Below are 14,355 nucleotides of genomic sequence, written 5' to 3' on the forward strand. Positions count from 1 at the left end.
TTATGTAGTGCAGTGTACAACAACAACAAGTTTTCATCTATTTTTCTAATTTTGGTTTTTATATCTTTGACCCATCACAATCGGAATTTCAGGAAAAATGAAAAAAAAAAAAAAAAATTTATTTTCTGATTATCCCACCAGATTTGTGTTACAACAAACAAAAATGGAAAATCTGAAAATCCAGAGAAGATTCACCTTTTTATTTTTCTTGAAATTCTGTTTGCGAAAGGCTGAAATAAAAAAACTCAATAATTGAAAAATTGGATGAAAACCCAATTTTAGCTTGATACAGTCAAAAAAATTAAACTGCTAAACATTACACTGACCATGGATGAAAACTTATTTCTTGTACATTGCACTACATTTAAAAATAAATAAAGACTTTTTACATCCAATTGTTTATTTTTGCATTTAGCCTAAAACGTAATTAGTAATTAAATGTAATTAATAATCGTTACACTGACCCACTAGTTTTTACACATCCAGTCTTCATGGTGTAGTTCTCAGGGGTGACGCGGCGGCGGTTATGCTCCGCCCTGGCAGAGGCCAGGAACAGTCAGCAGCGAGCAGGTAACGCTAAACTAAACTTAAAACTCTGGTTTTACGTCCTCAGACAGCGATAAACAGCGGGTTCAGGCGGCTGGTGTGTTTAAAACATGTGCAGGGGGTGCTGTGTCAGTTTACTGTGTTTTAGCGGACCCGGGTTTTTCTTTAGTCTCGAATAAACTTCAGCAAACAGCCTGAGCATTAAGCTATGCTGAGCTACGCTAAGCTAAGCTAGCTGCGCCAGTAGCTGCAGACAGTTGGATAGTTAACTTAGCTTAGCTTAGCTTAGGTTAGCTAACACAGCTAGCGTCCCCGTTCTGCACAGTTTATCTGCTGTTTAAAAGTCTTCATATACCCAGCACACATTTTTAACCTAAGTATTCGGTAAAAACTCTTTTCTATTTATGTCTAAAAGCAAATAAATTCAGTTTCCCGTGGCTTCACTAGTAGTGGCTAATCTGTAGGGCTGTTTCTGGCTAATTTGCACTGTTGACAGCTGTGTGTTATGAGGTAAATGCATATCTGTGCAGACTTATGAAAATCTTAACCTTAACCCTCTGCTTAAATTAATGCTGCAATATTGTTATTTTGATTATTTTACGTTAAAGAAACAAGCTACCCAGCTGTAGCAGGTTAGCAACCTGTTGACACTTCCTTCTGGGTTGAGCTTCTTTACTTATTTAATGTTAATGGTTAAACATCACTTCTGGATCAGTGGTTTGTTTCTCCAACACCTGCTACTATTATTTTGATTACGTATACATTGGATTGCAAAAGTGTTCTTTTTTATGTACTTTTTACATTTGGTCACCTTACAATCAAATGTAAATGAGTTTTATTGAGATTTTAAATGATACAGCTACACAAAGTAATTGTCTTTTTCCAGAGCTGTATATATTAGAGGTAGTTCGTAATTATATGGTAATTACTATATAATTGGGGTATAACGCCCATAATAATACAGGCAAATCTAATTGTGAGTTTGATATTAAGTACTGTACCATATTATTATAGAAGCTAGTTCAGTTGGTAAATATTTGGTGATTACTATGTTATTGCTGTATGTCCATATAATAAAGGCTTGTCAATTTAGATTTATGACATGGTAATTCATTTAAATTAAAGGGTAGTTCAGTAAGAAATGTAATTGTAATTACCCTGAATGTGCCTTATAGAGGACCTTGCAATTTTTACAACCCCGAGACTATGGACCAAGACTTAGAATTGAGACACAAAATTGGACCCTAAATATGAGGCGGAAATTGATAGAATTAGAGTAAAAACAAAGAAATGAAGCCTTAAGAAAAAATACTTTTAAAATAAAAGCTAAAAGTAGTTTCCCACATAATGTTTAAAACAGCAAAATTGCACTATATAAAAATAGTTTTAAATAATAAAACTATTTTTATATAGTGCAATTTTGCTGTTGTCTGTGTAATTGTAATTAATGACACATAAAGGAACATCATACTTGTACAGTTTGGATGTATGCTAATTATATTTTTATTAATATATACTAGATGCAAGTTGATGATGACCCTATAATAGAGGCCAGTTCAGGTGTTTTTTTTATATGGTAATGATATGGTAAGGTGAAGGTTTGGGTTGTTAAAAGAAAATCATACTTTGCTCCAGTGACTTTGTGTGCTGTTGTAAATTAAAAAAATGTACTTTACAATGTTAGTTTTTCATTGTTTTTTTGGATCTTTAGGCATCTCTTGGTCACAGAGTTATGGGTGACATGAAGACACCAGATTTTGATGACCTGCTGGCAGCATTCGATATTCCAGACATTGATGCTAAGGAGGCTATTGAGTCGAACTCGGGTGATCCTGATGGGAATCAGAGTGAATCCAGTGGTGCAGATGGAAAGGAGAAAAGTGGAGGTTCTGCTCAAAAACCCACTGCTGTGGCAGAGGTTAAAGAAAGTGTTCCTCTAGCTTCTAATGACCCTCCTGTGGTCAGTGTTATAGTAAAAAACAGCGTGTGTTCTGATGTTCTGATAAAAGAGGAAGAAATGGAGGAGGAGGAGGAGGAGGAATGTGGGACGAAGAGAAGTGAAGGTGATTCTGTTCTGCCTCCCAAACTTGAACCCAGAGAACATAGTCTTTTGCCACCTGACTCGCTCATCCATAATGGATTTAAAGCTTCTTCAGATAAAGCTGCAGAACCAAGCCTGCACTCCAGTCAGCCTCAGATGCAACCAAATGGCCTTTGGCCCGAAGATGATGAGAAAAACCATGATGGCAGTTCTTCTAGTCACTCTAGTGTAATCTTTCCGCCTCCTGTGCCTTTACCCATTTCAGATACTTCCGACACATCCGCAAATTTGATCGACCTTCTTCCAAACAAGTTGGATGAAAATGAAGTAGAGCATCCTGAGTCTTTAAACGTCACGTCGAGGACCGGTGTTCCTCGCTCAGAAGACGAAGAATCTGAGCCGGACCTTGGAAGTCCTCCACTTATGATCCAGGAAAGTCCAGACCTCCAAGCTTCTTTGTCTCCTAAGTTTCCACGAAGACAGAGGAAATCTATCCAACTCCAGCCACCATCTCCCTCTTCGCCAACTTTGCCTGTCAGCAACACCCAAACTGGAGAGGCTACTGCTGTCACAGAGCAACACCTAGGCCTAATGTCCTCCACCCCCCAGGAGACACCCCTGAGCAACAGCAACACCTGCTCTTCTATGACTGAAAAGACTACTGACCCATCCAATGCAGAGCGATACCCAGAGCATATTATTGAGGAGAGGGACTCTCCTGAAAGTCCTGAGCCAGAAATGCCCCCTTGTCCACAGGGTAAGAGCTTACCGCCAGCCCCTGCCCAGTGTAGCACCAATCCCTCCACCTCCCTGCCAGTCAAAAAAGAGCCAGTACCAGAAGAAACAATGGAGGAAACTATGGACAATGAAGGGAGGAGCATGCAAGAGGGAAGGAATTGCGATCCGCATGTTCAGAGCAGTCCTAAAGAAGGCATTCAGAAAAAGGTTCAAGTGGACATGGAAGAACAGCAACCAGTACCTATTCCAGTAGCTTCTGCTGGCCAGAAAGGCTTGGGCACCTCCACAGCACCTTCTAGACCACTGAAAGTTCGAATCAAGACTGTTAAAACGCCTACCGGCAATGTCACGCGCACTGCTACCAGACTGGCTGCTAAAGGAGCTGCAGCAGGAGCCACTAAGAGATCTGAGAGCACTAAGATGCAGCTAGGAGGACGTAAGGTGGTCACCAGACCTAAAAGAGCTGCTTCTGCAGCATCTGAAAATTCACCAGTGCTGCCTGTGTCAACATTGCAAGATGCTAGCACAGCTATGTTGTTTGCAGCTAGCAAGGTGCAGAAAGTGTCTGCTACTTTATCCGTCTCCAGTGTCAAGAAACCTCTGCCTTCCCCCTCCTTGTCGTCTTCACCTGTGGGCATCAATGTTCAGTCGATGGGCTTGAAAACAGTTTACAGCGCTGTGTCTTCGGCCAAAGCAGCGTCCATCGTGAACAGTTCCGGTGCTGTGATCTCCCGCAGTCAGTCCAGCCTTGTGGAGGCTTTCAACAAGATCCTCAACAGCAGGAACCCACTGCCCAGCTACCAGCCAGACCTCTCTGTTCCCCCACCTCCAGAGTGGGGCCTGGGTGTTCCTCCTGCAGGTTATCGCTGTCTGGAATGTGGTGATGCTTTTGCATTGGAGCGCAGCTTGGCGAGACACTACGACCGGCGGTCGCTACGAATTGAGGTGACCTGCAACCACTGCTCAAAGCGCCTGGCCTTCTTCAACAAGTGCAGTTTGCTGCTGCACGCTCGGGAGCACAAGGAGAAAGGGCTGGTCATGCAGTGCTCTCATCTGGTCATGCGACCTGTCAGCATGGAGCAGATGATTGGTCAGCAGGACACTGTGCCAATTGGTGAGAGAAATGAAACCAATCATTTGTTATGAAGCATGCAATCTCGTGGGAAACCTTTTCTCATGGGATAATCTTTTCTAGTCTGCTTAAATTTCTATATTTTTTGACAGGTGTGCTCTCCCCATCTCTGCTGGCCTGCGGTTCTTTGCCTGCAGCTAAAGAAGAAACCTCTGGTCCGCCTGGAATATTTGATAACCGGTAATAACATACCTCTCTGACCTAGGATCTTGCAGACTTCTGTATCAGATAATCTATTTTCCACAATCAGGATATTCTAGAAGATTACAGCATTCATTACTTAACATTACTTTATAGGTGCCCAGAGTGCAAAAGTCCATTCAGCTCAACAGAAGAACTTGCTGCGCACTTCCAAGAAGTTGATCCCAGCGGCTCTGAATCAGTGAGTGTGTGCCGTGCGCTGTCTTCTGTCATTTTATTGCGGATTACCTCGAAGCACAAGGACCAAAAGTGACTCACTCTGTAACCTGAACATGTTTGTGTGTTGTAGAGCTGTATGAAGTGTTCTCCTCCGATGCCTCTGTGGAACTCCTGCAGTGCAGCGGCTCACCGGCGGCTTCACCAGAACCTGCCCCCTCTGGTCTGTCCTGACTGTGGCCTCGTCTACCAACCTAACCACCTGAACTCTCACTTACAGCAGTCCTGTCTGCACTATTCACGCCAGCTTGGATACAGGTACAGGAGGGGCACTACGAGTTCCAGAAGAGTTCTTGGATCTTAGTGTTTTGGTCACACCCTTGCCCTAGTCCCATTTTTCCATCTTTGTCCCCTTTTTCCTAGTTTAAATGTCTTAGCCTCCTTTTAGTCCCATGTCTTATTCCCACTCTCGATCTAGTCCCACTCTCGATCTAGTCCCACCCTTGTTCTAGTCCCAGGTCCTAGTTCCACCCTCTTCTTATTCCCATCCTCCAATTTAAATCCTTTTCTCGTTCTAGTCCTATGCCTTAGTCCCACCCTCTCACCCTTGTTCTAGTCCTACTTTCCCACCTTTGTCACATTTGTCCTTGTCCCAATCTTCTACCCTTGTTCTAGTCACAACGTCCTGGCCTCCTTTTAGTCCCATATCTTAGTCCCACCCTTGTTCTACTCCCAGGTCCAAGTCCCACCCTAACACCCTCCCACCCTTGTCTTAGTCCCACCTTCCTTTTCTAGCCCCACCCCCTTTTCTAGTCCTACCCTCCTTTTCTAGTCCCACCCTTGTCCTAGCCCCACCCTTGTCCTAGCCCCACCATCGTCCCAGCCCCACCATCGTCCCACCCTTCTTTTCTAGTCCCACCCTTCTTTTCTAGTCCCACCCTCGTCCTAGTCCCACCCTCGTCCTAGTCCCACCCTCTTTTTCTAGTCCCACCCTCGTCCTAGTCCCTCCCTTGTCCTAGCCTTTTCTATTCCCACCCTTATTTTAGTCCCACCCTCCTTTTCTAGTCCCTTTCTCATCCTAGTCTCTCACCCTCCAACCCTCATCCATGTCCCTGCTGCATATTCCACACTCTGGGTCTGTATGAATGTTTCCAGATCTCTGGAAGTTATCTGGTTTTGCGAGTGTAAATATCTGTGTTTGGTAGCTGGTTGGTTGACCCTCTTCAATGCCAGAGCCGTGTCTCTTTCTGCAGGTGTCCTTGTTGCCAGCTGGTGTTTGGAGGGGTAAATAGTTTGAATGCAGTGAAGACTCACATGCAGACAGCTCACTGTGAGGTCTTCCATAAATGCCCCGCCTGCCCCATGGCCTTCAAATCTGCCCCCAGCGCTGATGTTCACTGCACTGCCCAGCACCCCACGCTCACAGACACAGCCAAGCAGTCTAAGTAGGTACAGGTTTCTGGAACAGATGTTAAATTGGTGTTTTTTTTTTATTTATTTAATGGCTTATGTATTTTTTTTCTCTTGTACAGGGAGATCTATAAATGTGTCCTCTGTCAGACCGTTTTTACCCAGAAAGCCCTGCTCAGCCTTCATTTTGACACTCACTTAACCAAGCAGAAGGTCCATGTGTTCAAGTGTCCTGACTGCAACAAGCTGTTCACTCAGAGAGCTTCTCTGCTGGCACACATGAAGGTATATATCATATATATTTTGATCTGTGCTGTCTAGAATGTATTTCTGATTTGTCTAGCGTAAGAAATATTCATTTTATCATCACGCATCTGTCTCTTCAGGCTTCTCACAGGAATTTAACGGTTCAACCCAGTGAAGTATCAGCTCAGAAAAGCTCTGTGAAGATGGAGAGCTCTGATGGAGAAGATGAAGAGGACGGAGAGAGAGAGGGAGTTCCAAAGGGGAAAAAAGGTCCTGCCACTTCCAATGCCCAACAGTGGAGCTGCTCACAATGTCAAACACGCTTCTCTGACAAAGACAATTATATCAACCACATGGCCAAAAAGCATGGAAAGGTAACTTGAGCTTTTTAAACTACAGCCACGTCATCTGTTGTGTGCCATTAGTTATGATAGGCAGTACTTTCAACCCCATTTACACTTGGTCATTTCATCTGGACTATATATGAGTGCATTTACACTTTCATTTTTATTTGGCCTGGCCTTATTCAGGGGGTTAATGCCTATGTAATGGGTAGGGCTGGGTATCAAAATTCAATATCAAAAAGGCACAGACTGAAATGTAAACGTAAAAAAAATTAAATAATAATAAAATTTATACTTATTTTCGATACTTTGCATAAAAAACACATTAACATGCTAAACGTGGAGAGGGAGGTAGCAAAAAACTCTCTCGCTCTGTCTCTCTCTCTTTCTTTCACTTGCTCTATTTCTCTCTCTCACTTGCTCTGTCTCTCTTTCACTCGCTCTGTCTCTTTCACTCGCTCTGTCTCTCTCACTCGCTCTGTCTCTCTCACTCGCTCTGTCTCTGTCTCACTTGCTCTGTCTCTCTCTCACGAGCTCTGTTTCACTCGCTCTGTCTCTGTCTCACTTGCTCTGTCTCTCTCTCACGAGCTCTGTTTCACTCGCTCTGTCTCTCTCACTTGCTCTGTCTCTGTCTCACGAGCTCTGTCTCTCTCACGAGCTCTGTTTCACGAGCTCTGTCTCTCTCTCTCACAAGCTCTGTCTCTTTCGCTCTCTCTCACGAGCTCTGTCTCTCACGAGCTCTGTTTCACTCGCTCTGTGTTTCTCTCTCCCTCGTTTTGTGTCTCTCTCTCTCGCTCTCTCTTTCTCTCTCACTTACTTGCTCTGTGTCTTTCTCACTTATTCTGTCTTTCTCTTACTCCCTCTGTGTCTCACTCCCTCTGTCTCTCGCGCTCTTTTACACACTTCCTTTTTGATTTTTTAATTTTTTTCAGTTAAGAAAAAGATATTTAAGTATTGTTTGGATATTCCTATTGAATTCTAAGTATTGTATCGATATTGAAAGTTTTTAAATGAAACCCAGTCCAAGTGATGGGTTAAATGGGCCACAATTTACAGAAGTCACATTAGCTACAGGAGTGTAAAATTATATTTAAGATCGCAGATTTCCTTCCTGTGTGCTGATACCTCAAGCTAAAACACATGTTTTTTTTTACTGGAGTTGAAGGTTATGGGAAAACAGAAACTAGGTAAAACTGCTAAGAACTGCTTCTGATGAAATGACCTGTTCTTATGTTGAATTCTCTTAAAGGAGCTGAAGCGGTTTCCCTGCACTTTCTGTGAACGCTCCTTCTCTTCCTCCTCAAGCATGAGACGCCACATGCGGGTCAAACACAAGGGCATTAAAAGGTCCTTCCAGTGCCAGTGAGTAAAGCTCTGTTCGATACGATATTTCAGACAGAAATTCACTCTTCGTGGGATCGATTTGTACTTTGATACGATATTTGTTTTAATTTTGGTTTGTTTGTTTGTACCTGTAGGTTATGCCCTGAGGGCAGAAAGACTTTCAGCAGTAAGCTGGTCCTAGATAAACATATGCAAATTCATCATGGCGGACGAAAAGGAGTTACAAATCCACGACAGGTAAGAGCTTACAGAGACGACTTGGCAGTGTGTGTTTACGCTTCTTGAGCAAATGAGATATTATCCTAACATAGTTTTAAAACAGAGTGCATCACTTAAGCTGGACTTTGCTGCTAATTAACAGCTTACTAAAAATGATTTAAAAATATGTTTTAATGTTGTTTGGCTGTGGAAAATTAGGAATTGCACCTACGCTTATGCACCTATGCTGCTCTAGTGTGGTACTGCATGTTCCACACTAAGAAGGAGCTGGCACTATAGCCATATTTTTCAGTTAAAATCCTTTAATTTTCCCTAAAATTGGGAATCCTTATGTATGAATTTTACCAGTCAGCTATTAAGGAGCAGTAAAGCCACTCCATCAAATTGCAGTGATATTTAGGTAGTTCAGTTTAGCATTAGCTTTACCTGCTAACCGTGCTCGCTGTTTCCCTGTTGAGAGGGGAGTGTTATCAGCCTGTAGCTTGCTGCTAACCCCGGCTAGCACTGCTGGAGCGCTTAGCCACTAATGCTTAAGCTTAAGCTCCAGCCTTAGTGCTGGAGAAATTTAGGAATCTAAGATTACTGTAAATAAACGGAACCACTTTACTCACCCAAATAAACAGTATTCAGAAGAAAAATCTGTGTTTACTTTACTTAACTTAGTAAGCTACCCTGTACCCTGCAGAGATGCTAGCACAGCACAGTATGCTACCTGTAGCCCTATATATATATATATATATAGGCCGACTGACTGATTACAAGATTGTAGACACCTGTGATGCTAGTAAGTGTACACACCGTAATTTAATTAATTAAACTGCAAAATGCTATTGCGAATCTTGCAATATTACTCTGCTGCCTCAGTCCACATGCTTCTTTCACTTTCAGTGACGGTTCTGCATCTCTCAGCTTGTCCAGAAATGCAGGTAAGCATGTGCTTCAGTGGTGAATTAAGAGCCTGACTGTAGGGGGAGCACAGAAGCAAAACAATAAAATAAAAATACCAATTCTGCCATAATGTTGACTTAAAGCCTTTTTTGAATGCCTTTAAAATTTTCTCTGTCTGTCCTCTCTTCTGTCCTCTCTCTTCTGTCCTCTCAGCCATCGTCTCGGTTCACGGACACTGCCGACAGCTCCTCGGAGCAGGACGGTGCCCCCAGCGCTGTGACCGCCGGATCTGCAGAGGAGGACGAGGGACACCTGTCCCAGGATGCAGGGACAAGGTCAGCTCAGGGACGTGATGGAGACTGTTTCCGCTGTGCACCGTGCGGCTTCCTGTCTCTGGAGAAGGAGGAGTTTCTCCAGCACATCCAAACTCACCGTGGCGAAGGGGGCAGGGCCCTGCAGTGTCAGCTGTGTGGAGCATGCTTCGCCTCGGGCTCCTCCCTCAGCCGCCATCGCTTCATCAGCCACCGCATGCGAGGAACCGAGCCGGATAACACGCCCAGAGGCCGCAGAGACGCCGCCCCCCGTGGTAACGTCACCTTGGACGCGCCTGACCTCTCTCCGGCGTCCCTGTCTCAGGCAGAAGACGGAGAGGACAAGCTGACCTGCAAAGTGTGTGGACGTCAGTTCAGCAAGGCCGCCGACCTCAGCACACACTTCAGGACACACGGCATGGCCTTTATTACCACCTACAAAACAGACAAACCGGCCTGAGGCGGAGAAATGAAGCTGTCGATACTGAGAAAAGCTGTAGTTTTAAATGTGAAGTCCTACTGATAGTTTGGCTTTTAAAAAAATGAAGCTTCCAGTTTTCCTCCTTTACCAAAATGCGTTCAGTCAGCGTGTGATCTAAAGAAGTGTTTGGTGTCTGATGCTTGCTTCCTTAGTTTTGCACGTGTCTGCTTAGATTGGCAGGACAGTACCAGTACCTACACACGGTCAAACTAAAAAGTCAAAGTACCACTTAAAAGATATCCACAGGAACATATGCAAGAAAACTATAGGGATAAAGGAAGTGAAGAAAAAAATGCAATGTGTAATAATGCTGTTGGATAATGTCAGTGTGAAACACAATCAGTTAATGCTATTAAAATGTATACTCTAAATTCCAACAGAAATTAACTATAAGTACAAAATTATGTTTTAATCCGATATTAACGATATGTCTCCAATTAAACCAGGCATTTGGACATCCCTTTCTACCTTCATGCATTTGCCTGTATAGTCTTTTGTTTCTGATACATTAAAAACATGTATTCGGCAGTGCTGGGAATGCTGTGTGAACGAGGAAGTCTATTAGAGACTGTTTCTAATTTGAGACGATTAGCTTTTAGCTTCTGTTAACTTTGTAGTTTCAGTGCAAAAATAGAGAAGCACGTTTCAGGCTGATCTGCTTCAAAAGAGGGAAAATTGTGTGCTTTTTTTTTTTTGGGCCAAACTGTGGTTTATTACTGTACTCATGTCCTCATGTGCCTTGTAACACTCCGTGTCCAGACTCGAGGTCTGTAGGCCTGCAGCAGGAAGCCCTGCAGTGAGCTTGGACGAGTTTTAATCAGTGCTGGTTTAGTCTGAACCAGCACTTTACTTTACAGCTTTACTCCTTTTTCTTGTAGGGTGACGGTATAGGGAATTTAGGAGGCTGTTATAATCTATAATCTGGATTGTTTTCTGGGCAGGTGGTGGACTTTTAGATGTTCCTCAGCACCTACCCCAGTGCACTTACTGAGCCTTAGCTGTTCATACTCACAGATGCCTTTGTACTGTTGGACAAACACTGTCTATTGCAATGTTTTATGATTTAAAAGAAATAGACTGAATTGTTAGTCTTCTGCAGCTGAGATCAGTGTTTTCCAGCCCAGTCCTTTTGGAGCATTCGAGTTTTAAGTTTTACTCGGTGAAAGAAATCTAACTGTCAGTTACAAGGCATTGATTTCTCGTTGTTCGCTCTGCTGGAGGTTTTTTAAAATGCTATTGTATTGAAAAGCAGCATTAATAAGATGGATCTCACTTGGCAACACCATAGCAACCACCTCGGATACCATAGCAACACCTTAGCAACAACCTAGCATCCGCTTAGCAACACCTTTAGCAATTAGCACTGCAGTCACACTCTGCAGAACCTACGATGAAACTCAGTTTCTGCAGAACCTTCGATGGTCTAGTTTTCCATTGTTCCCTCTGCTGGAGGTTTTCTAAATGCTATTGTACTAAAAAGCAGCATTAAAAAAAGATAAATCTCACTTAGCAACACCATAGCAACCACCACGGATATCCCAGCAACACCTCAGCAACAATATAGCAACCGCTTATCAACACCATAGCAACCAGCCACGAATCAGCACTGCAATCACACTCGCAGTTTCTGCAGATTCTACGATAATCTAGTTTTCCATTGTTCGCTCTGCTGAAGGTTTTACAAATGCTATTGTATTGAAAAGCAGCATTAGTAAGATTAATCTTATTATATATGTGTCTATATAATGGATTCAGGACAACTGATCTATAAACTAAATACATACATAACCTTTAATACTTTAATAAATGGCCATTTCAAGAAGCATTAGATGTTATAACACTACATAAGTTAAAAAGGTAAAAAAGAACTCCAAATTATGACACCCCCTTTTTGATTACCTAGCCTTTCTAAAAGTTTGTTGCACCAGTAGCAGCAGATCGTTTTAAACTGTTATTCATATACTTTCCCAGTCCGATTTTTGCAGGGCTAGCACAAGAAGTTACATCAATAATAGTATATTTTTTTTTTTGGGGGGGGGGGGTAAAATATCTAGATATATTAATCCTTACATTTAGGTTTAGGGATGCACTGATATGTGAATTCTGGGCCGATACAATATAATTATATTACACATGTACTGTATATATCTGCAGATGCCAGTGCTATGGTATATCTATTTATTTGCAGAGAGACTAGACACCATGGATTAACTTGGTGGAAGCTAATACAAATAAATAATTAAATGAATTAATTTAAAGTAGCACAGCCAGTGTCGACCAATTTCAATCCTTTTCCAGCATACAATAAGTACGCCAGCAAGTATTGGTTTAAAAAATTTTGATTCTTTGATTCTGAACTTTGATTCTGAACTTGGGATTGTTTGAGACTCTCCCAACTTTTTGAATAGAATTTCCAAGTAGAAAATTAAATTAATGTAATTGTGTCCTGTGGCCTCCTTTAATGATCACCGTTGCTTTGGGAAATCCAGTCCTGATTGTCTGATTGAGGACTAAGTTGGGAAACACTGATTTTAGCACACTTTGATTTTGTCTTGTTTTTTTTTTTTTACGTCTCTGTGTCTGAGTTTTTATTAATCAATCAAAAAGTTTTAATATTCAGTAACATACAGGAGAACAGTCTTAGTAACTGGTGGCCTTCCTCTTTAAATCTAATGCTAATTAGCTAATGCTAAAGGAGTTTGATGAGGATGTTAAAAGCCATCAAATATCAAATTTCTCTGGGATTCAATGCCATCTGGATCAACAGAAAGCTTCATAAACTGTGTAAATGTGTGTAAGCATTAGAGTGTGTGTATATAAGGGCTAGGCATAAGTAGAATTTGATGAAGAAGAAAATCATGAAGAAGAAACTACAGGCTGATCTGTACCCAAAGATTTTTTTTCTATACATAACGATGTAGGTAATCATGTGTGTTAACAACAGTAACTTGACTGTTTTCCTTTTCTAACGATCAGCTGGACAGTTAAAGCCTCAGTCAGGACTAAAAAGAAGTGATTTTTGGGGTGGCAGTTCTCTTCACACTGTAATTAGGATTTTATTTGTAATTTTCTCCCATTTTCCCTCATTATTTAGCTAAGCCAATTGTCCCACCTATTTATTCAGCTATTACTCAGCTGTATATCCCCTATCACTAATGATGCCACAACACAAGTGTAGCATCACAGTGCTAACGCCCGGAGGAAAGTGCAGCGACTCGGTTCTGATACATCAGCTCACAGACGCAGCCTTGTGCTGATCCACATCACCCTAGGAGTGATGAGGGGAAAGAGAGAGCGCTGTCTACTGTACTGTACCCACCCAGAGAGAGCAAGGCCAACTGTACTTTCTCGGGGCTCTGGCAGCTGATGGCAAGCTGCATGACCAGGATTCAAACCAACAATCGTCCAATCATATTGGCAGAGCTTTAGCTTTAGACTGCTGGACCACTCAGCACCCTTGGGATCTTTCTTAATACAGTCATATTTAATATACTGGAGAAAAAGCCTGCCTGTGGCTGAATGTACTGGAATTTAACTTTCTTTCATTACTGTTGAAGTTTTTTTTGTAAAAAAGACCAAAGGGTAACTTTAAGTGACATCAATATAGTTTGAGCACCCCTGCTTCTAAATTTCTGTTACTGTGACCTTAAAATCAAGGGCATTCTTTGAGATACAAAACATTTATTTCATATTTTGAGCAAGATTATGTATTTATTTACATATTATACAGTTTTAAAATATGACCTATAACAAAAATCTGAAAAGAGGCTGAAGCGATCTTATTGATCCCCCCGTGCATGATCATAACTGCTTATAACACCCCACTCAGTGAGTATAACAGCTTATTGTCTACGTTGCCCTATTGTCTTGTTTACTGACAAGGAAATGTATTAACCAAAGCTAATACTATATTTTTAAGAAAAAAACGTTATTAAATACTCTATGCACTGTAACTATAAACTACATTCAAAGTGATCTGAATCATTAAAACAAATTTATTTAGATGTGGCTAACAGTATACATTGTGTTTTGTCATTCATTTATTTCACGTTATTTTTTTCTACAAATTGTCCTTGACTATAAGTTAGGATGCATTGTATTAAACAGAAAAAAAGAATAAACAGAGACTATAAGCCTCTGTTTCCCTATTTTTAGAAATTGTCTCTTTTTTAACTCTTTTTGAACTGCTGCTGATGCTTTAGCATTGCCAGGTAGCATCACAGCGCTAACACTCGGAGGAAAGCGCAACGACTCGGTTCTGATACATCAGCTCACAGATGCAGCCTTGTGCTGATCCA

The 14,355-nt window shown here is 41.9% G+C and overlaps 1 protein-coding gene across 1 annotated transcript; it reads left to right on the forward strand.

The window, feature by feature from the left end:
• Nucleotides 1-466: 466 nt before the first annotated feature.
• Nucleotides 467-14,075, forward strand: znf687a (zinc finger protein 687a). Its single transcript, XM_007255906.4, has 11 exons — nt 467-570; nt 2,258-4,439; nt 4,550-4,637; nt 4,755-4,839; nt 4,948-5,132; nt 6,068-6,259; nt 6,347-6,509; nt 6,611-6,844; nt 8,064-8,176; nt 8,293-8,395; nt 9,479-14,075. Exons 2-11 carry the CDS (start codon nt 2,279-2,281, stop codon nt 10,034-10,036), a joined length of 3,882 nt encoding a protein of 1,293 aa, XP_007255968.3. The 5' UTR covers nt 467-570; nt 2,258-2,278; the 3' UTR covers nt 10,037-14,075.
• Nucleotides 14,076-14,355: the final 280 nt, after the last annotated feature.

Source organism: Astyanax mexicanus, chromosome 6 (genome assembly GCF_023375975.1).
Source record: "Astyanax mexicanus isolate ESR-SI-001 chromosome 6, AstMex3_surface, whole genome shotgun sequence".
NCBI classification, from domain to species: domain Eukaryota; kingdom Metazoa; phylum Chordata; class Actinopteri; order Characiformes; family Acestrorhamphidae; genus Astyanax; species Astyanax mexicanus.